Source organism: Scleropages formosus, chromosome 11, assembly GCF_900964775.1.
Source record: "Scleropages formosus chromosome 11, fSclFor1.1, whole genome shotgun sequence".
In the NCBI taxonomy this organism is placed as follows: domain Eukaryota; kingdom Metazoa; phylum Chordata; class Actinopteri; order Osteoglossiformes; family Osteoglossidae; genus Scleropages; species Scleropages formosus.
This window is the reverse complement of record NC_041816.1, coordinates 10,615,788-10,636,493: the sequence shown is the minus strand read 5'-3', so window position 1 is coordinate 10,636,493 and position 20,706 is coordinate 10,615,788. Positions and strand designations below refer to the sequence as shown.

At 39.1% G+C, this 20,706-nt stretch overlaps 1 protein-coding gene across 3 annotated transcripts; it reads right to left on the bottom strand.

Annotated features, from left to right (window-relative positions):
- Positions 1-978: 978 nt before the first annotated feature.
- Positions 979-17,499, bottom strand: myo5c (myosin VC). Of its 3 annotated transcripts, none has more exons than XM_018739563.2 (41): positions 17,265-17,499; positions 16,628-16,738; positions 15,821-15,992; positions 15,575-15,719; positions 15,045-15,201; positions 14,683-14,826; positions 14,343-14,424; positions 13,826-13,933; positions 13,610-13,716; positions 13,104-13,369; positions 12,896-12,977; positions 12,641-12,781; positions 12,436-12,561; positions 12,266-12,349; positions 11,993-12,124; positions 11,802-11,899; positions 11,280-11,366; positions 10,934-11,045; positions 10,594-10,805; positions 9,281-9,446; positions 8,952-9,098; positions 8,310-8,474; positions 8,009-8,102; positions 7,872-7,935; positions 7,582-7,762; positions 7,090-7,183; positions 6,831-6,894; positions 6,650-6,730; positions 6,322-6,502; positions 5,391-5,484; positions 5,179-5,242; positions 4,892-5,060; positions 4,563-4,647; positions 4,373-4,471; positions 4,087-4,241; positions 3,754-3,843; positions 2,937-3,087; positions 2,453-2,738; positions 1,584-1,815; positions 1,468-1,548; positions 979-1,262 (listed from the first exon to the last, which is right to left on the bottom strand). In XM_018739563.2, exons 1-41 carry the CDS (start codon positions 17,289-17,291, stop codon positions 1,098-1,100), a joined length of 5,301 nt encoding a protein of 1,766 aa, XP_018595079.2. In that variant the 5' UTR covers positions 17,292-17,499; the 3' UTR covers positions 979-1,097. The 3 variants fall into 3 exon arrangements, with proteins under 3 accessions (XP_018595079.2, XP_018595080.2, XP_018595081.2); XM_018739564.2 differs by having other exon boundaries at positions 1,641-1,815; XM_018739565.2 differs by lacking the exons at positions 6,322-6,502; positions 6,650-6,730; positions 6,831-6,894; positions 7,090-7,183.
- Positions 17,500-20,706: the final 3,207 nt, after the last annotated feature.

Genomic DNA, 20,706 nt, shown 5'->3' with positions numbered 1-20,706 from the left:
GCAGAGATGGAGAAGAAAGGCTGGTTCTAAAGTAGTGAGCAGTAATCTTCTTACAAGCGCATTAAACTTCCTTAGTTCAACCCGCACACTGCGTGTGACACTGAAATCTCTGAAGTAGCATTTAATCACTAGAAGTGGAAAATCTTAAAACAGTGGTGGTAAATGGCCTATTCCTTTAGTCCATACGATAATGGTTAAAAAAAAAAAGTTTAATCATCGGAGTTCACGCACATTTAATAAACTGGAATCATTTAATGTAGCAATGTAAAATATTTTATTGACAGAAAAATTACAATTCACACAATAGACAGATTTAAAAAATAAGGAATTAAAACTAAAAATAAATTAAAAATTAATTAATGTTAAAGCATTAAAGCTGTGGAAAAAAACATTTATTGCTAAAATATACTGGGAAATCTAACATTTCTTTGTAATTACAGTATAATACAAAGATACTTTGCTAACAGCAATGTGCACATATGCTATTTACATAGTGAGGTGTACAGGAGATTACTTTTCAAAAACAGAACTTTACAAATTACTAAAATACAGTCTTCTAAAAAAAATGTTGCAAAATCCTATGTAACTTCTCGGCACACTTTGAGCTTAAAACACAATAACTATTATAAAAAACTATTAATCTTTTTATATTAAAAATATACTTGACCTTTGTTCCCGAAAATATGTAATGCCAATTTTTTAAAATTGGGGCAGGAGTTTACAATAAAGTATGAATGAGGAAAGGGCTTAGATCAGCAAAGCAAATATTTTTTACCAATGATCACACGATCTGTTTGAGTAAAAAAAAAAATTAATTGAAATGATGTTAACTGTACTAATGGTGAAAAATCACAGAGGTGTAACATGATTTTCTGATACATAACGATATTAAACATTCAGTATATAATTAATACAAATTACACTTTTCTTTTCAAAGGCAATTTTCATAAATCATTCAGTAAATGATTTGGCATGATTTAAATCTGATTTCTTAGAAAAAAATTACCTGCTTTTAATCCATTTGCTTCATATATCAGAAAAATGGATAAACCGTTTGAAGCTGAGCTTAAAATAAGACCATCATTAACAGATGACGATTAGATCCTAGTGAGAAAGTTTAGTTTTAGACTGCTGGGGACCTGAATAAGTTCCAGAGCCTGAGGGGATGGGACAAAGGGGAAGATGACCTGGTAGCGATACTGTGTGTCTAGCATCAGCTGAGCTGAACCGGCTCCAGATCCAACACGGTCCTGCAGTAAAGACTGACCCAGACAACGAGAGATACAAAATGATGAAAATGTTTTAAAATCCTTGTTTTTCAAAAGAACATAAAACAGTAAATGCAGCAAAAATTAAACACCTAAATTTAAAATAGATTAAGACTCTCTGATGAATTTGCTAATGTTAATTTTCAAAACTTCACCAATATTTTAAAGTTTAAAAGTAATTTTCATGAGCGCTTCTTACCTGAACCTTGCGAACGAAAGATGGGGACACTCTTTTCTCAAAATCATCTATGGGTGTGTATGAGTTCAGAATTTTAACAATCTGCAACAGGAATAAACAGATATTATACACGGCACCTGAAATCCACCAGTTGATGGGTAGGAGGCAGCATTTGCCCTTGTCATGCCAGTTACCTGCACAGGAGAGAGTTCAGTACACATCTTAGCGATTTGCTGGGCATCCTCATCAGTGGATTTATTAACCTGTAGGAGCCAGGCAGCCTGAGAGAGGGGCTCCATCGTGTCAATTGCACTGGAGCTCTGCAAGTCTTTCTCCTTGAGCCACTCTTCCAAGTAGCTAATGTTACACCTATGCAAAAGCAAAGCAGCTGTTCCATCAGTAACAGAAGGTTCATTTTCCCACAAAAAACATTTCAAACATATATCTTACCAGTCTTACCACTGCAGATTTCACATCCAGCACATAGTGCTTCAAATTTATGATGGTTTCTGTTAGGTCAAATCAATGTTTCAACACTGATCTACAATCTAGTACTGATTTACTACTGATTTCTACTTGGTGGGGGGGGCACGGTGGCGCAGCGGATTTGGCCGGGGCCGGCTCTGGGGTGGGTCTGGGGTTCGAGTCCTGCTTGGGGTGCCTTACGGCAGACCGGCGTCCTGTCTGGGGTGTGTCCCCTCCCCCCTCAGCCTTGTGCCCTGTGCTGCTGGGTTAGGCTCTGGCTCGTCGCGACCCCGCTCGGGACAAGCAGTTGTAGATGTTCTGTGTGTGATTCCTACTTTTGCTTATGTCTTTGTTGCACAACTATCTCTCTTCTTTCACTTCTCTTCATAAGAGCCCATGATAAAAGTTATTGGATCAAAATACACAAGGTATATGAAAGCTTATTTCACAAAAAGAATGGGAAACTATGTACCTCATCTATGAATTCAGTCAGAAAAATGCTGAGATCGCAACAGTAGGTATCCAGCTGCTCTGCACACACCTTATCTGCATGCCCTTTCGGCAGGAGCACATGTCCTTACGAAGCAGGATGCCATTGAGAGAGGCTGCTCCCACCAGGAAAAACTGCTGCTTCACGGCCTGTTTGATGAGCCCGATGTCCATGCCGTGCTGCATCATGGTGCTGTGGAAGTGGCTGAGTTGCTGCAGGATGGAAGAAATGGTGCAAGCCTCAGTGTCTTCATAAATGCTGGTAGAGCGCTTGCGGAAGCCAGTGGGTTTCATGCTGGAGATACCCTGGAGGCTCTCGTGCTCGAGCATGCCAGGCACTGGGGAGAAACAAGCACACGTTGATGGTGGAACATAGATTAAAACTCAATCACGCAGAAAGTGAAAACAAGAAAAATTGAGACATTCACTACTGGTAAAAGTGTGTCTTTCATAGAGGCTTTCCTCACACAATGAGCATAATTTGTTACTGAAAATCTGCTAGAAAAGAAAATTCTCACACAGAACCTGGTCCTCACCTATCAGGGGCATGAGGGCTTTCTCCATGATGGTGACAAACTGGTGGTAAATGTGGATGGCAACATCACTGATGATTTGTCTATACTCTGACAGGTCAAAGTTTTGCAAACAGTTCTTGTTCTGGCGTGGTGTATTGTACTTCATGAAATCCTATGGAGAATCAAGCCAAAAATGTTTACTGTGGTGGATTTGTTAATCAAGGATAGTTCACTGCCAATACTATGTGGTGATTTAAATACAACGTTGTAATACACCGTTCTCTTACTATGCAGTCTTATTATAGTATTGTTTTTTCAATGCATGATGTCATAAAACAAATTCATATAAATTTTAAGTAAAAGGAATGAAAATAAATGGTATACTAAAGGAATAAATGTCATATAAATATACAGGTATACAGGAGACTATGAAAACTGTACTCATTTCAGGCCCCCGATTGGCTTCACTTCAACACATTTTTCCCAGAGTAAATTTCTGGTGTCAAAGCAATCTGTTATTATTTTCAATAGTGTCATTTCAACACCATGAATCAAGAAATTCATTCTATTTAACCCTGACGTGGATCAACAGCAGACTGCAGACCAGTTGTTCTTGGGAAATGAACGATGCTCTTTTCACACAAGGAACCTAAACTTATTCACCAGAGTTGTGCCTCCTGTACTGTACCATTACTGTGTTGTAAATTTACATAAACCACCTGTTTATGTTATGCATGGAGTTTATGACATCCTACAGAGTATACGACCACCCACAGAGCAGGCTACATATGCTCAGTCCTCCTATAGAAGACTGAAGTTGGACCAAATATAACCCTACCTCCTCTCCGCTGTACTGCTTCAAACAATTGAGCATCTGGTAAGTGTTGGAGAGCCAGAAGGACAGCATGTCAAAATCTTCCTGATGGGTCTAAAAAATAAACAGCAGCACTGGTTACTGCCTATGATGAAAGTCCTCATTTTCAGAAATCTGAGCCAAAGCCTGAAACCACGTAGGTGGAATAAAAAAACTTTACATATGATATGGAAATATGTAATGCGTGGGTCAGTGCACAGAAACCACTTTCAATGTTAACAAAGACGAGGATTCTGAAAACCTTCAGAGATATTCTTAAGGTCCACTAAATCATAAATGTTTGGACTAGCGTCTTACCTTCACCACCTTTTTGATGCTGTCAATGATGGCCCTCATGAGAGACTTGATCTTGCCTTCATCATTAATGTAGTCGGCATGACGAATGCACATGAAAAGGATGTGGGCTATCAGCCCGGGGATCATGTTCACCACTACCCCCCGTGGCTTCAGACCTTCCAGAAGAGGGCAGGATAATGAGTACAGGATACCCATGGACAAATTCATCTATAAATATATTATATTATAAACATTACTAGTTGTACATGGATGTGTTTGAAGTGTAAGATTCTTAGACTATTCATACCAAGGATGATGTTCTGAATTAGCTGGGATTCATCCTCTTTTCTGTATTCCAACATTCCAAGGTATTCCTTGGGAATAGCTGGGGCTGGAGTTTGACTGGCTGCAGGATAAAGCAAAGGTGGAAAGGTTAGAAATATACTAAATGAATTGTCAGTCAGGAATTTTTGGGAGCAGTACATGTTGTAGATTACCGATTTCCGATGCTAGAAGACTCTTGATTTGATTTTCCAGTTTCTTTATTAGCCTATCCTTTACATCAAGTTGCTCCTCAAATTCCTAAAATTAAAACATACATAGAACCTACATTATATATTCTGTATTATTTCTATATGAAAATAATCCCTAACCCTAGCAGCAAAAAGTCATAATCAGACATGCAGACAGTTTTTTCATATCATGGGTTCTTTCTACTGTCTCTCATTTTATTCCAATGAAATGATCTCAAACCCCACCCTCACACATTTTTAAAAAATGAAACACAAAGGTGCCTATTTGTGAAGACGCTACTCCCAGCACTTGCCATGTTGTCTGTGACAAGTCGTGAAACCTCCTGCCTCAAGCGGTTCTTGGCCTCGCTTTCCATCTGGTTTTGTTTCTTCAGCTGAAGAGTTTCTTCTTCTTTCTCTTCTAACCTCCTCTCCAACTCCTCCTTTTCCTTTGCATGTTCTGCCTTTTGCATCTCCAATAACCTTACAGTTTACATTATTAATACATAAATGTACCGTATCTAACATAATGCTGAGATAAAAAAAGAGGTTTTGCATCTCTCCAGAATTATACATATATTGTGGGTCGGGTCAGTCATACCTGCGTTGAGCGCTTTCCTCCTGACGACTGCTGTGAAGATTGTTTGAAACCTCCTCCATCTTCACTGCAACAAAAAAGTCAACATCCTTAAATTGAAGTATGAGTTGAGGGCTAGTTGATACACTTTTCATACAAACATTATCGCTCAGTCTGTAACGTTGAAAATCTGCCCTATGGTACATTAACAGCAACCATTTAAAACATCATTTTACCTTCCATCGCACAGGCCTGTTCTGCTATTTGAACCTCTAGCTCATGCTTCTGTCTCTGTAGCTCTGACACCTGTTGCTTAAACTGTGGTATTAGCTGCATTGGGGGAAAACCAAAGCACATTTATAGGCACATATACATATAATCATAAACTTTACATGTACATGCTGCAGAAAAATATCTTTTAAGATTACTCTGGCAAATCTTCCTAGGGTTTTGGGTGAGCTGACTTCTGTAAACCCAGCAGAAGAGGAGGACAAATTAGATACAGATTGTACACACAGCCACTGATCAATGGTCACCAAAAGTTTATCTCAGCAAAGTTGGAAAATGCTAACAATATAATATCAATAGCCAATAACCTTTTTCAGTTGTCATATGGGTGAACACAGACACCAGTGTATAAAGTACAGGTCATCCTTTTATACTATGGGGCACAATTTCAACGACCCCGTTCTGCATTGACTTTGTCATTAGTCCACAATAAAATATGAACTATAAGGATATATCAACAATTAAAATACATGAATAATGTACAATAATATAAATAAACTAATATAAATATTTTAGAGTTCTATATTTTCACTTCCATTTCAAAAATTCGTCTTCCACTTTTTCAGCACCACCAGAAGACTGACTTTTTCCACTCAGTTTTTTTTACTGTTCACATCCAAACACTGACTGAGATGTAAACTAGCAAATTTTATCGTACAACAGATAGAGCAGTCATCATTATAACCAAATGCTGGGGTCTTGTTAATAATATGTAATAGGTCATAAGCTGCATCTCGTAATGTGAGGACTACCTGTACTGTACTATTTATTTCTCGAAATGTAGTACTTTCCAACAAATTGTCTTGCAAATTTCTTGTAGAGAAAAGAATGGAGTGATGTTCTCTCATTATATTTTAGATTTCATTGCTGGCATCCTACCATGTTCTCAGTGGTTAGTCTTGCCACCTCCTGGCGAATGGCATCATTGACATCATTCTCTTCCTGGAAGAGCTTCTGCAACTGACTGTTCTCATTCTGGATGTGCTCAATCTGGAACTTCAGGCTCTGAACCTCTCTCTCAAAGTTCTCTCTCTGGGTCTGATAATGTGTCTCAATCGCTCTGTGATTTGAGGGACAAACAAAACCAGAAACTTCAGCGGTACTTCAAGGCAATGATACATTATCTTTCATGGAAAAAACAAACACTATATTGACACCCTGAAATTAGTATTTTTCTCATTTAGTCCATTAAAAAAGCAGTACAGACCTAGTAGCTTTCTTTAATCCTTCATAAGCAAACAGAAGGTCTCCATCTTCACTGATCTGCTGAATATCATCTGAAGCTAACCTTTAAATAAGGAGAAATTTGTCATCAAAACTTAGTCGGACACTACTACTTTGTATTGTTCATAAAAATGGTAAAAACATTGTTCAAAACTAAATTATACCTGGACAAAATCTCTGTGTCATTTATATCACCTAGAAGTTGTTTGGTGACCTCTGTAATTTTCTCTAGCAAAAAAAAAAAAGTGATGGTCAGATGGTGAAGCCTGGTGACACAGACTGCAAAGCCTGCTCTTGCATCAAAGAGAACTAAGGGTTAAAATACTATAACATAAAATATAGTGGAATGTTAGTAAAATGGTAGCACTTTCCAACAGAGCTATGAATCATAGAACAAGACCACAGATCAGCGTGTGTGTGTACCTCCTGCTTCCCGCTGTTGCTCCCTTAGCTTTCGGTCCAAGTGATCTTTCTGTGTTTTAAGAGTATTGATTTCTTTCCGCAGTTCTGGTATTATCTTTAAGGATAAACAGTGAGCAAAGCAGAACAGGATGATGTGAAGAGTACTGCAAAATTGGGCACTACCAACTGGCTAACAAACTGAACACATACATTTGTGTAATGAACATATACCTTTCACTTAGATCTTAAACCCACAATTGAAACAGCAACAAAAGTGAAAAATGCAGAAATAGGACAATAGATACAGGCAAACCAAGTATCAATATTATTACCTACCAGCTTTGAAAATACAGAGTTTATTCCATGAAAATCATATTAAAAATAATTTGCTGGTAAGTCTTAAAGACTCCTTTCCACAAAGTCTATATTAAGCAAAAAATAAGATCAGATAATAATATAATTTTATCAACAAAAGGAAATGATTTGATCAAACCAGCAGCCTTTTGTCCTTACTTTGACATGCTTTGTGAGCTTCAAGACTTGTTCCTGTAAGTCTTGGGTGACCTCACCCTGTTCTTCAATCTGTTTCTGAAAGCTAACATTCTCCTCCCTCAGTTTTCTGCTCTCCACATTCAAAGCTTCAATCTCTTTCTCATGGTCCTTCTTCTGAATTGCAATGTTGTTTTCCACAATCCTGACACATATGAAAATATTTGCATTACAAGCAAAGACTTTTTTTTCTTTTTAGTTTAGAACCATGTGCACAACATTTGCTGGAACATTTAGGCTTCTAAAAACCTCACTTTCTTTGTCTTCCTTCCCTTTCCAGTTCTTCTTGAAACCTACTCTTCAGCTCTTCAGTGCTGTCTGAAATGCGTAGAGAAATAAATGATCATTTTTTGTCAGGTACTAATCTATGCCCATATCATCCATTTCTTACCTTTTATTTGTTGAACTGAATCTGCAAGTTTCTGCTCCAACTCTTCCTTCTCTCGGGCAAACATGTTATTCTGAGCTTGAAGCTGAATAATCACCTTTGGATATTATTAGGATCACATCAGTTTTCAGATAGTTAATCATTAGTTATTTATTCATACATCCAAAAACTAAAACAGTTTTTAGTTAACAAACTAATGATGTTATCAGCCTGTTACCACTAGAAACGCTATGCAAAAACCATACCAAGCAGTCAAAGCTAATACTTAATGCCATCCTCTAGCATTCGGATCAAAACAAAATACCTGGTCGGTGCTCTCTTTGTTCATTTTCTGTTGTTGCTCCAAGGATATTTTCTCATTAGCCAACTTGCTGAGCTCTGCTTCCAGCTTCTGAAGCTTGTCCATATCTTGAACGCGAGCATTAGACATGGCAGTCAGCCTCTCCAGCAAGCCATGGTTCTCTCTGCTCTGTTAAGATGAAAACGGACACAGCAGGCTAGCATTTGCTTCAATCAGTCTCAGTCAAAATAGGAACAGGATAAATATGAGATTCTACCAAAGCAGAGTAAGCAAAAATATCAAAACAATTTAAGGCACTGTGTGCTTAGAGATATTTAAGTGATGTGTTCATAAGACTTCCTCAAGACAAGGATTTTTTTTGTTTTTGCATTTTCTCATTTGGCTGATGCTTTTCTCCAAAGCAACTTACAATGTTAAGATTACAATTATTTACCAATTTATACAGTTGGGTAATTCTACTAGAGCAATTTAGAGTAAGTACCTTGGTCAAGGGTACTCCAGCCAGAGGTGGGGATTGAACCAGTGACTTTCGGATCTAAAGGCAGTAGCTCTAAGCACTACCCTACCCACTGTCCCTCTTCATGCATTTGGTGACTCTATGCTTCTGATTGACCTGACCTGTTCTCTGTCTTAACCTGGTCTTACCTGTTCTTCCAGCTTTTTCTTCAGCTGCTGAACTCTGTAAGATAACTGTACATTCAAAACAAGTCGTCGGATGTTCTGGAAGCGGCGTCGGGCCAGCCAGGCTCTTGCATACTTCTGCAGAACCACAGCCTTATGATCGGCCACCATCTGAAAAAAACATTATGCATGCACACCCCAACACATACATTATTAGTCGTCAGTGGATGAAAAACTCAGCTGAACTACAGCAATAAGTATCACCCAACCATATTTTTGTAATGTAACATAAAATGTGGCACAGAAATATGACAGTGTTACATGATGATGTCACAACAGCACACTGTTTCCACCTGTCTGAAACGTTTCCGGGCCAGCCATCCTCTTGTGTGAGACTGAATGGTCACAGTAGCCACTTTGACCAGTTGGTACACCTGCCGCACCAAGTGGCCTCGGACATACCTCTGGATGACAACTGCTGCCCATGCCCTTTTCAGGTTCTCAGCAGTTACAGTTTGTCTACAGCAATGAGAAGGTAAACCCACTGAAAACCTAGGCCTTTGGCAAGGGGTTGACTTAGGTACCAAAAGTTTAACCATGCAACATAACCATTATTCATCAACTTGTTTCCTGTATAAATAATCAGACCTTCAAATATACAGTGCTGTGAAAAAAAAATATTCGGCCCCTTTCCTATTCTTTTCATCTTTGGAGTTTTTGGCAATTTTTATCATATGTTTCTGCCAATTCAGTACCTGACAAAGAAATAATGACACCAGTATTGTTTCTATATCATATCCTTAGAGTGAAAGATACACTGTACAGATGAAATATGCAGTCATGGGGTGAAAAAGTAATTGCCCCCAAGCCATGTAATTAACTAGAGTCAGCTCTTTGAATACAACCAGGCCTGATATGGGCCAGCTACTTAAAACCTTATCGGCAAAAGTCAAGTTGGCAAAACAGATGGCAGCTCTAGCAGCCTGAAGACTGAATGATGAACCTCGGTGTAGCAAGTGGTAGGGAACAAACTAGGTTTGCCTGAGACTTTCATGTCTGCAGCTATGCCTCCTTCTCTCAATGTAATGCATAAATTGTACTTTTGCTGAGATGTACGTCGCTTTGGACAGAAGCGTCTGCTAAATGAATAAGTGTAAATGTAAATGTAAAACAGAGATTTATAGAGGCACATAATACCTCGCTCAAAGGAAATTTTTGAAGACCTCAAAAGAAAGGTTCCAGAGGCCTGTCAGTCTGAAAAGGGCTACACAGTCATTTCTCAGGATCCAGACTTCAAGTGAACTATGGAAAGAGCCATACTCAAAACAGATAAAGTATAAAACTACCAATGTTTAGTTGCTGTCACTGCAGGTACAGGTTTCACAACTAGTTATTGACTTTCTAAAATTACTTTTTCACACCAATGACCATACAATTCATTATCATCTACACCAAGAAAATAACAGAAAAACACTGCTGGGGTCACTTTTTCTCCCTCAGGCCCCACAGTACTTTGAAGTGCCGAAAACATCTTATTAAAATTAATGTCAAAAGCAGCTAAAACAGGGAAAACTGAAAAGGAGGCAAATACTTCACAACACTGTTTATATAGGTTCTCTGTGCATTTGTGCACTAAGGTAAAGGGTTATAAATATTTTTCCCTCACCGTATTGTTCTGCTTCCGCGAACATATTGCTGGATGATGATGGCTGCAGCCCGCATTTGGAGGAACTTCCGGTGCTGGCTCCAGCCTCGCACGTGCTTCTGGATGGTGATGCAGGCCCCCCTTAGGCGATCAGACCGTAGCTTCTCTAGATAGGCCACCTGGCCCGCGCGAAAGAAAATTTTGGTCCGGCCAAACTTGTACTGGTTAGAGTCCTAGGAAAAAGTTTCAATTAAAAATCTGAAATACATACAGTAACACAAATGTATTTTTTTTCTGAAGACCAGCAATGCAGCTGGTGTATCACTGATCAAAAGAGGCTGAAAGATGGCAATGGACTCACTTGGATCAACCTTTGCAGGACTGTTTTACATGTCTGTTTTTTATCATTTAGACCAAGCTCAGCCTGGCTCATCAGTATGCTGTAGCGACTGTAAAATTCAATGTAGGTCCATCTAGAAATGAAAAAGCCGACAATTTCAACTCCTACCTTGGAACAATTTACACATTTGAAGTGTAAAACAATTTGTGATGTGTTTTTATTATGTACTTTTTACTAATAGTAAAAAGCATACCCAAATAATGGCAGGCTATATAGAGGGAGGTGCAAAGCAATATTAAAGAAACTGATTCCAGTCATTCTACAAAGGAACAAACAGGACAAGAAAAAGTGTTGTGCTATGGATTACCTTGAGGGGTAGCTCTGAGCACTGATATGAATTGTCTCTAACACCCCACAGGCTCTCAACTGCTGTACCACTCGCTTTGAGTCATACCTCATGAAACACAAGAGCAGCCACATTTAGCAAATAAGACTTACTCTTCTTCACAGATCTAAGAACAATGGGCAAGTATGTAATGAAGCACCCATGACAGAAGAGAACTGAGTGTTAGAATGCAGTGGGCAGCAGGTAGTATAATGGTTACAATTGCTGCCTTTAGCCTCAAAGGACCCCAGTTCAAATCCTTTCTTCTACTCTGGTATCCATGAGCAAGACATTTACCCTGAAATACTCCAGAGAAAACTACTCAGCTGGTGAATAATTGTAATTACCAATAAACATTATAAATCTCTTCGGAGACAAATATCAGATCATTTGCCTTATGCCTGTGTTAAAGTGCTCTATCACTGTGAGAAAAGAGCGCTCTATAAAAATAAACTGAATTGAATTGAATCATTATCTTCTACACCAAGCTGAAGTCTAACTCACTCAAAGGGCAACTTTTCATCATTGGGTTTAATGCAGCGCACATAGTGAGGTGTGGTGGCATTCAGGGTTTCCATCAGGAGGTATAGGGAGCTGCGAAACTGCAACACAGAGAGCCCAACCAGTCAAGCAGAAACCAGACAATGTGATTTCTCAATGTCATTAATATCAAGTAAGAGTAATGACTAAGCCACCTTGTTCCCCACTGTTGTTCTCAACTGTTTATTGGCAGGTTTCACACTTGGCCTGGCAGGCCTCACTTTGATTCCTCTGTTCAAGGTTAGGCCCAACTCTTCTTCTTGGAAAAAGTCTGAGAGGAGATGAAACTGAACAAACATAACACTGAATATGCATACATACATGTGCACGCATGCATGTATGCACACACACACATCTACATACACACAGACACAACACTTTCTATGTGAATCTTATAAAACTTCAGACTCATATTTTAAATCTCGTACCTTGCTCACTCTCATGATTTCAACCAGCTCTTCGGGTAATATATCTCGGTTCTTCTCCAGAAAACCCTTACACTGATATTCCACCTACAAAACAGAAATGCTTCTTAAAAATGAATAACGCCATCTACAGGGTAAAAGGTGTGAATATGTGCGTACACAAAACTTCTGACCTTATCGGCAAAGTGCTGGATCAAAAAGGCCTGGTTTGACATCCTAGGCTTTTCAAAAAGGGCATTCTTGTCCAGGTAGTTGTTGTAGAGCTTCTGGAGCCAGTTCTGGTCAGTGCCCTGTGGGAACTAAAAAAGGAGGAAAATTATGTAGTAATTCAGCTATTTTTCCACAGACAGACTCTTGTTTGGCATAAACCGGCCTTACTAAGCACTCTTCATCCAGTAAATCCAGTATCCCCATCTTGGCTTCAATGAGATCAATGACAGGTTGGTTGTCATAAAAATCAATCAGTGTCCACGGTATGTCCTCTTTCATGTATTCCTCTTGTTCTAGCTTGAAAACGTGCTGGTGGGATCCATTGAAAACAGACACACATTCTATTTAACGCCAAATCACAAATTAAAAAAAACATGATTATGCTACTATATTTGCAACAGAAGGAACATAAAAACCACATACCAGGTTAAACTGTTGCTGCAGTTTCTCATTTGCATAGTTTATACAAAACTGCTCGAAGCTGTTGACTTCAAATGTTTCAAATCTGACAACAACAGAAATAGTTCAATCAGTTTTTGGCCCTCCTTGGCCAAAAAGCAGATGTGGTGAAAACAGGACTCTGTATCAGTAAGACAACAATACAGTAAGAAGCTGACATCCTATAGCATACCCATATATATCAAGCACTCCGATGAAGGTATGCTGCTTGCCGGGGAACTGCAGCACAGTATTGATCTTATGGATGATGTAGTCAAACAGATGGGCATAGATGTGTTTAGCAAGAGCGTCACGAGCATTGATGGCACGCTTTTGGGGCACAGGCTTCACCACTGTTTCTGCCACTAGCACAATGCGCCGCTGGCATAACCACCGGCTCACATCCTCTGCGCTGACATCCAGCAGCTCACAGAATACTCCAAGATGGTAGTCACTGCTCTGTGGGGACAGAGACAAAGAGAAAGGGGGAGAGAGAGAATGACAGAGAGACAGAGATATAAAGAACAGGAGAGGACAGAGAGATAAAGGGAGATGGGTGGCATTCATTGGAGAGGTCCATTACAAAGTTAACTCAAAGGCTCTCATTGTACCTACATTATAAATTCCTCATATTAGGTAGCTGTAAAAGAGAAGGAAGACTGTTTTACACTTTGGCATAAAGAGAGGTAATTAACTTACACTGATAGATGACTTTTCAGTTCCAGCAGCTCTGATTTCTATATTTCCTAAATGTAGAATTCCAGCCAGCACCCTGAACACGTCTATTTGAAAGTCCTCCTTTAGCCCTGTGGCCCAAGACAAAACAGAAATACAATAATGTTTAAGTACAGCATGACAAAGAGGAAGCAGATTTACCTGACAGTGACATGATGGCAGCTGGTGACCGACTCCTACCCAGCAGAGAGAAAGTGCGCCGTGTTTCCATCATATCTGCTTTGTCATCCACGCTGTCGATGTCTGTCCTGCCACCCATGCTGGTGTACACAAACTTGTCTGCAGTCACTGCTCAATGAGCAAGAACAGATTGAAAAAATTCAAATCCTTAGGGTATAATAAGCCATATTTCCTTCAAAGTTTTAATACATTTTTCATAAATATTTTCAACCTTCAGAAAAACATCTAACTATAAATCACCAAACTGAGAAAAACAGAGTGAACTTAAAATTAAGTAAGTTTAGCTAATTTAGAACCATGAACAGTACTCTAAATTTATAACCTTAAACCAATTTCTTATCAATGACCACTTGCCTATTTTGAAGGGACATTATAAGACAAAAACAGGATAGTTTCTGCTACAGTAGCAGTTCCATGATACCAATGGTTTAAATTACAAAACATGCAGATTTGTCTCAACTGAGTTCCCTTAAGTCTAACTTTTAAAGGATGTACTTTTACTTCCATGTTTACTCACGCAGTCTCAGGTTCTTGAACTCTGGATCATCCACAGAAGAGCACAGCTGATAGAATATGTGATAGTTTCTCTCATTTTCTGACTAAAAAAAACACTGGATTACTGAGGGAATTGAGTTTCACCCCTCCTACAGAAACAGCAGGCACGCGCTACAACTCACACTGCACTATATATCAAGCAGTACAGCGCAAGAAAACAGCAGAGAGAGAGTCGCTGGTATTCTGTTGGAGGCACAACTGATATCACAGACCATTTTGAATAAATGCTACTTGAAAACCGAAGCTTCATAATACAGTACAAGCCATTAACACCCATCAACAAGTCTTTCAAGATATCTCACCTGGAACACCACTCTGGATTTTTCCAGAAGGTATGTTCTCATATTTGCACCAATGATCTGATAGCTTTTATCAAAACTGATCTCAGTATACTTCCCAAAACGGCTGCTGTTGTCGTTTCTTGTAGTTTTTGCATTACCAATAGCCTGATCAAAACAACAGACAAAAATGAACAAAAGATACTTTTCTCATAAAGTAAAAAATTAGAAAATGAACCTTCACTAGAATAGAAAATGTACACTTAAAAGGTTGACATCTTACATCAGAATATACATGCAGTATACTATTAAAAGTTAATCCAAAGTATGCAAAAAATTACATTTGCTTGGAGAATTTCCAACACTTTGTAGTACTACACACTTACTTCTGTTATGGGGTTTGATGCCAGAACCTTGTCTTCTACATGTGCTTTGCTGCCAGATTTGCTGACTGTGGCAAAGTATCTCATGGTGTAGCGAGCAGAAACTGTTTTTCCTGCCCCAGACTCTCCACTCACAATAATGGACTGATTCTTGTTCTTTCTAAGGAAGAGAAAAGAAAATTTCCACTTGGAAATTAAGTACACTCCACTCCGGACCACCAAAGAAGTAGCCTAACTGTATAAAGAAGTCCATCCAAAGATGTAATTGTTACTGCTGTGTCCTTTTTGTTCATGGCGAACAAACCCACATACAATTTCACACACAGCAGTACACTCAGTGCAAGAAAAGCATCTTGGAACCAGCACATCCAACGATAAGAAGGGTCATCCTGTAATAGGGGCATTGAAGATCTATACAGACACACATACATACAGATAGTGATTAAAAAGAAATACTGATTATATATGGATAAATGCAGGTTTACATGTCAGTTCCATGGGTATATATTTTATCTACCGCTCAGAGTCCACACCTGGCCATCTGTTTGTAAGCCTCCTCTGCCACTGCAAATATATGGGGATCCATGTCTCCCATGTTTTGCCCTGAGTAGGCATGAATAATGGCATCTCCATAGAGGGGCAACTGTTTATAGGGGTTAATGGCCACCAGGATAATGCCTGAAAGAAGAGAAAGCACTGGACAGTGTAGCAACCGATTCAAGAGAATTCAGTACAACAAAACTGGCACATTAAAAAAAGTCCTTTAAATGAGTTCTCACCACAGTAAGTATAAATGATTCGGGACTCCACAAAGCGAACTTTGAGGTTATGGAGAACGGCGGGCTCATGGAGGTAACTGAGGGCAGTGAGGTCATTCTCTCCCACCAGGATGTCAGGGTTCCGCAGAGGGGGCAGCTGACCGTTTGCTGTGTCCAGAGCATACTTTAGCTCCTTCAAACAACAGATATTCAACAGCACAAGCACAAATTTAAAAAAGTCAAATTTTTTAGCACTTCCTCCTAAGTGTTTCCTGTTCAGTGTTTATATTACAGTAGGTAAAGCTATTGGTGCAAAACTCCAGGGCAATGAGTACTCAGCAGGTTAACTTTAAGTAAAGACTATCATGCTTGAAAATCCTGTTTTTTGTTGATATGTTTAGAACTTGTGAGATGCCCAGAAAAGCTTGAAGGTTCAAATCCAACACCATCATACTGGCCTTGTGTGCATGTGTATGAGCGTCCTGCCAAAGAATGATTACATTTACATGTATTTATTCAGCTGATGCTTTTCCCCAAAGCAACCAGTAATAATTCACCCACATATACAGCCATGTAATATTAACTAGTTAACTAGAATTTTAACCAGAACAATTTAAGGTAAGTGCCTTGTTGGAGGGCACTACAGCAAGAAATAGGAACCTACAATCTGAGTCCAGAGATAGCAACTATAACCACTATTACACCTGCTGCCCTTCATTATATTCTGCCAAACATGACTGTTATTATGAACAGTTTAAATGAATGTATAACAAATTAAAAATCTAAAGTGTTTTTTTTTTTTTTATTAGAAGTATGTGGTGTCTTTACAGTTCCATCTTCAAGCTGAACTTCCAGGTAGTTGCTGCCACTGGTGTAGTCCTTCAGGATCTCCGCAGACTTCCACACATGCTCCGCATCTGGAATCCACACTCTGTTGTACTGTACAGACACGGATCAAAATCAAAACGTCAACGTGACAAATAATAATCATCAGAACTACTATTAACACATGACATTCAGCGAATGACGGTTCAGTCAGGGACAAAAAATGCGAATGTGACGCCCTATTTAACAACTAGGTTGTCTACACTCGGGGCATCTGGGTTTTTTTTTTCTTGGTCTAAACTTACCAACCACATCAAAACCGTCAAGGACAGTAAATAAAACCGATTAGTAAGGTAAATTCGGCCGAGTTCGAACTTTAAATGCCACGTTTTTGCCCGCACTCAGTGAGTGCCTGAGCGCGCCGCTGCTCCGCCGGCTCACACACACAGGCTGCCGGACAGCCTCTCGTCAGCGCAGTGACACAGTGACTGACTGTCCATTCAGTGACAGTTCCTGCGTTCCTCTTAAACACACTCCGCCGCGCTGTTTGTGTGTGACCAAGTACTTACCTGACTGAAAAAGTTTGTCTGAACAGGTGGAAATAGGCATGTTTAACTGCGGCCGTGCGAAAGCACCGTACCTTGGTGTAGAGCTCTGACAGAGCCATGGCATAGCAACGGCGGACTGAAGAAGGTCGCGTCGCGAGCGCCGAGATCCGGCTCCTCGTGGTGCTCGCGGGCGGCTCGCGAGGACTCGGAGGCTCACGCTTCACACTCGCTCATGACACGACGCGTCCGTACTTCCAACAGCGCGGGGGAGCGCAGGTAGTGGAGCCCCAGTGGGGATTCACCTGTTCCATCGGCTCTCCTTGTGAGGCGGAGGGAAAATGAAAGAAAGAAAGAAAAAAAAAAAAAAAAAAAAAAAACTTGTTGGACTTTGTTCGTTCTCCTTCACCCCGCCCGTTCCGTCTTGTGACAGGAGCTCGCGCAGGGTGTGTTCATTTACACAGGCTCTGGGAAAACAGGGTGGGCAGCGCAGGGGGTGCAGGTCCCGCGTGAATGAGCGCGCGCAGCCCCGCGGGCATCATTTAAGGAGGAGGCCGTAGGTGGACAGGAGCATGACTTCGAAATGGCATCTTCAGTTCAGTTTGCACGTTTGATTTGCTTTTCAGGCGCTATATATATCCAGCTGTAGATTTAGACCGCAAAGTAGTACAGCAATCAGAGTTATTGTCTGAAAGTCTCTGCTTCCAGTCCAGTCTCCTGCAGAAGGAGCTTGAGGTGATTACAGTAAAATACCATGCTAAATCATTGCGTAGTTCATTATCTAACATTGTCAGTCACCTTGGACAAAGGGTTAGCTAAAGAATAACAACTTAAGGTTGCAGGTTCAAGCCCCACTTGTGCTGTAATACCCACCCTTGCACTCAATATTAGTCAACTGTGTCCGTTACCCCAGGCAGGTATAGGGAACCAGTAGTTTGCTATTACTAAGACTTCTACATTTTGCCATCAGCATACTTACCCTGGATTGATACAGTAATAAATTCTATTTGAATGGGTAAATCACTGTAAGGAGTAAGGCACCTTGGACAAAACTGTCAAATATAGAACAATATCCAGAAGATTGTGGGTTCAAGCCCCAGTAATGCTGTAGTACCCTTGAAGGTTGCAGTTACACTTAATTGTTCCAGTTCAATACCCCACAATATAACAGTAAATCACCTTGGAAAAAGGCATCAGCCAAATAAAACATGCCAAGTACCTTATATTTGCAATAGATAACAAATGAAGAGGAAGGACAGCAAAAGCACAACCATTTTACATGTCTATATACAGTGCATAATTCCTTTATTTCTCTATACAGGTTTGACATTTTTTTAAATTTCCTTACTATGATTTCTATGGTGAACAGAATCAGTTGCTAGGTACATCCACTATATGAGGTACAAACAGTTCACGTTTACACAATGATTCTTGAAAGGATCACTTTGAGGTGAACATTTACAGGCAAGAACATAGGAATGATCACCATCCTTCTGGCATTATCCTTTCTGCAGTTACATCTAAGTACAGCTTTAGTGGTGATTTTATTTGCATTATGTACAAGCCTATGGAAGTTGATCTGAAGTTCAATTAAGCAGAAAAATCTAAAATTTTACATTTGAATGTGTGTCCAAGCTTAAATCTGTCTCAGTAATAAGAAATGAATTAGAAACAAAATCAATGACCAACTTAAGAAGTAAGACGGTTAAACCATACATACGTACGCACATACATGCACTTGCACAATTTTGGATCTTCCTTAGCAGTTCTTTAGGCTAGGGTATACATGTCAAAATAAACTTATCATAAATAATTTCAGATATCTCATAAGTGTCCTGATATTTTACAGTACCCGTTCTCATCTTAAAACAGATTGTAACAGTGTAAACTGAAGAACAGTTGATTTCCAATATGGTGCCTAAATGGCATCAGTATTTACGAAAAAAAAACAAAAAAAAAAAAAAAACTGCTGCCAAGTCAAGGAGTTCATTCCAATCCAGGAAGGGCACCGACATAGGATTTCTGCATGACAGCAATGATAAAACCAGTGAGCGTAAAGGACCCTTCACAAGAATCAGGAATATATTTAAATGAATTGAATAAAATCAATTCCTCTTACTTTCAAGAGATTGCACATGACCATAGTTAAATTTAGCTGAAATGAGTGTCCAGAAAATCGTACGCAAAGGTATAGATGTTGAGAACTGATCTATATTTTAATATAAATTCAATTTTGTTAAGTAAAATTTAGCAACAATGGTTTAGTCAGATATGATTTTGGCGTCAGAGTGGTGGTTTCAATATCACAAATGTCTATATAAATTTGATAGTTACTGTCCTTGAAAAATGTATGAAATGTGTATACAGTAAACAATTTTTTTCACCACCATTTATTTGAATTCTGCAGCATATAAAAAAAGTGCAGAAAGAAATACTGTTAAAGGTATTTGGGATGGTACCGTTACAATATTACATGCTATACGCTTCACAGCCAATATCCAACAATTCCTAACAAGTAACAGTAATATTACATTTTAAAAAACAATATTTTTCAGTGATATAACAAAAATACTGCACAGACTCCAAAAAGAAACTATCACAGACTGAGTGCTACACCATCTTCCGATAAGGCCTTGTCCAAAGAGTGCGTTGGAAATCAAATGAACATACACCAAACGGATAAACAAAACATTCAAATTAAGACTTTAAATACTACGTTATGTCCAGTATAATTTGTCCATTTTGTGGATATGTATGTAAATATATATGTATCCAACATACACATTCTCAATGTGTTCATGTACATTGTACTGACAACACCAAAATAACAATGACAAAAGGCAATTTTATTACATATCATTGATGGTCCTGATGATATGGATGGAGAATTATTCTATGTTACGTTAAACACAACCAACAATAAGTCTGGGAAAACCAGCCCAACGTCTTGCACTGCAATGCACTTTCCTCATTTACATTTATTTGTAACATATATTTTGACACCTTGAAAGACAGCTGTATGCGACATACAAAAAAAAAAAAAAGCAAAACGAACATGTTTTGTTGCGATGTTCTGAACACATGGCACAAATGAAATGGAGGTTAACACACCTACAGGAGAGTGAATTTTTTTCACTTCTACAGAGGACTATGAAATAAGGCATAGGATGTTAAGAAAACATTAGATTTCAAGTCTATGTTGTCCAGAGATCAGATAAAGCTAGCATGACAGACCAGTGCTGCAGGTCTTTGGAACAGGGTTTTCTGTGTAATAATTTCACACTGCGAGCTAAATTTGGCATAATAGGTAATCCAAAGGGTCAAAAGGTAAATCTTAAAAGGCCTGCACTGAGGGATAAGGAGTATCACTGCTGTATGTTACACAGAGAAATTAAACAACTTTTTTTTGCCAGTGCATTCTTGATATACATTTTAACCCTGGCACTTCATATGTGTGTGTGTGTGTGTATATATATATATGTATATATTTTTTTTCCCACATTTTAACATGTCCTAGCACTTAAAAAAAAAAAAAAA

Coding starts and splice junctions, on each gene's coding strand:
- myo5c (XM_018739563.2), bottom strand. CDS start 17,291: ATGGCTCTGTCAGAGCTCTACACCAAG. Junction 9,099..9,280: donor CCCGGAAACGTTTCAGACAG/GTGGAAACAGTG, acceptor TGTTTTTTTCAG/ATGGTGGCCGATCATAAGGC. Junction 4,648..4,891: donor GACTTGTCACAGACAACATG/GCAAGTGCTGGG, acceptor TTTTAATTTTAG/GAATTTGAGGAGCAACTTGA.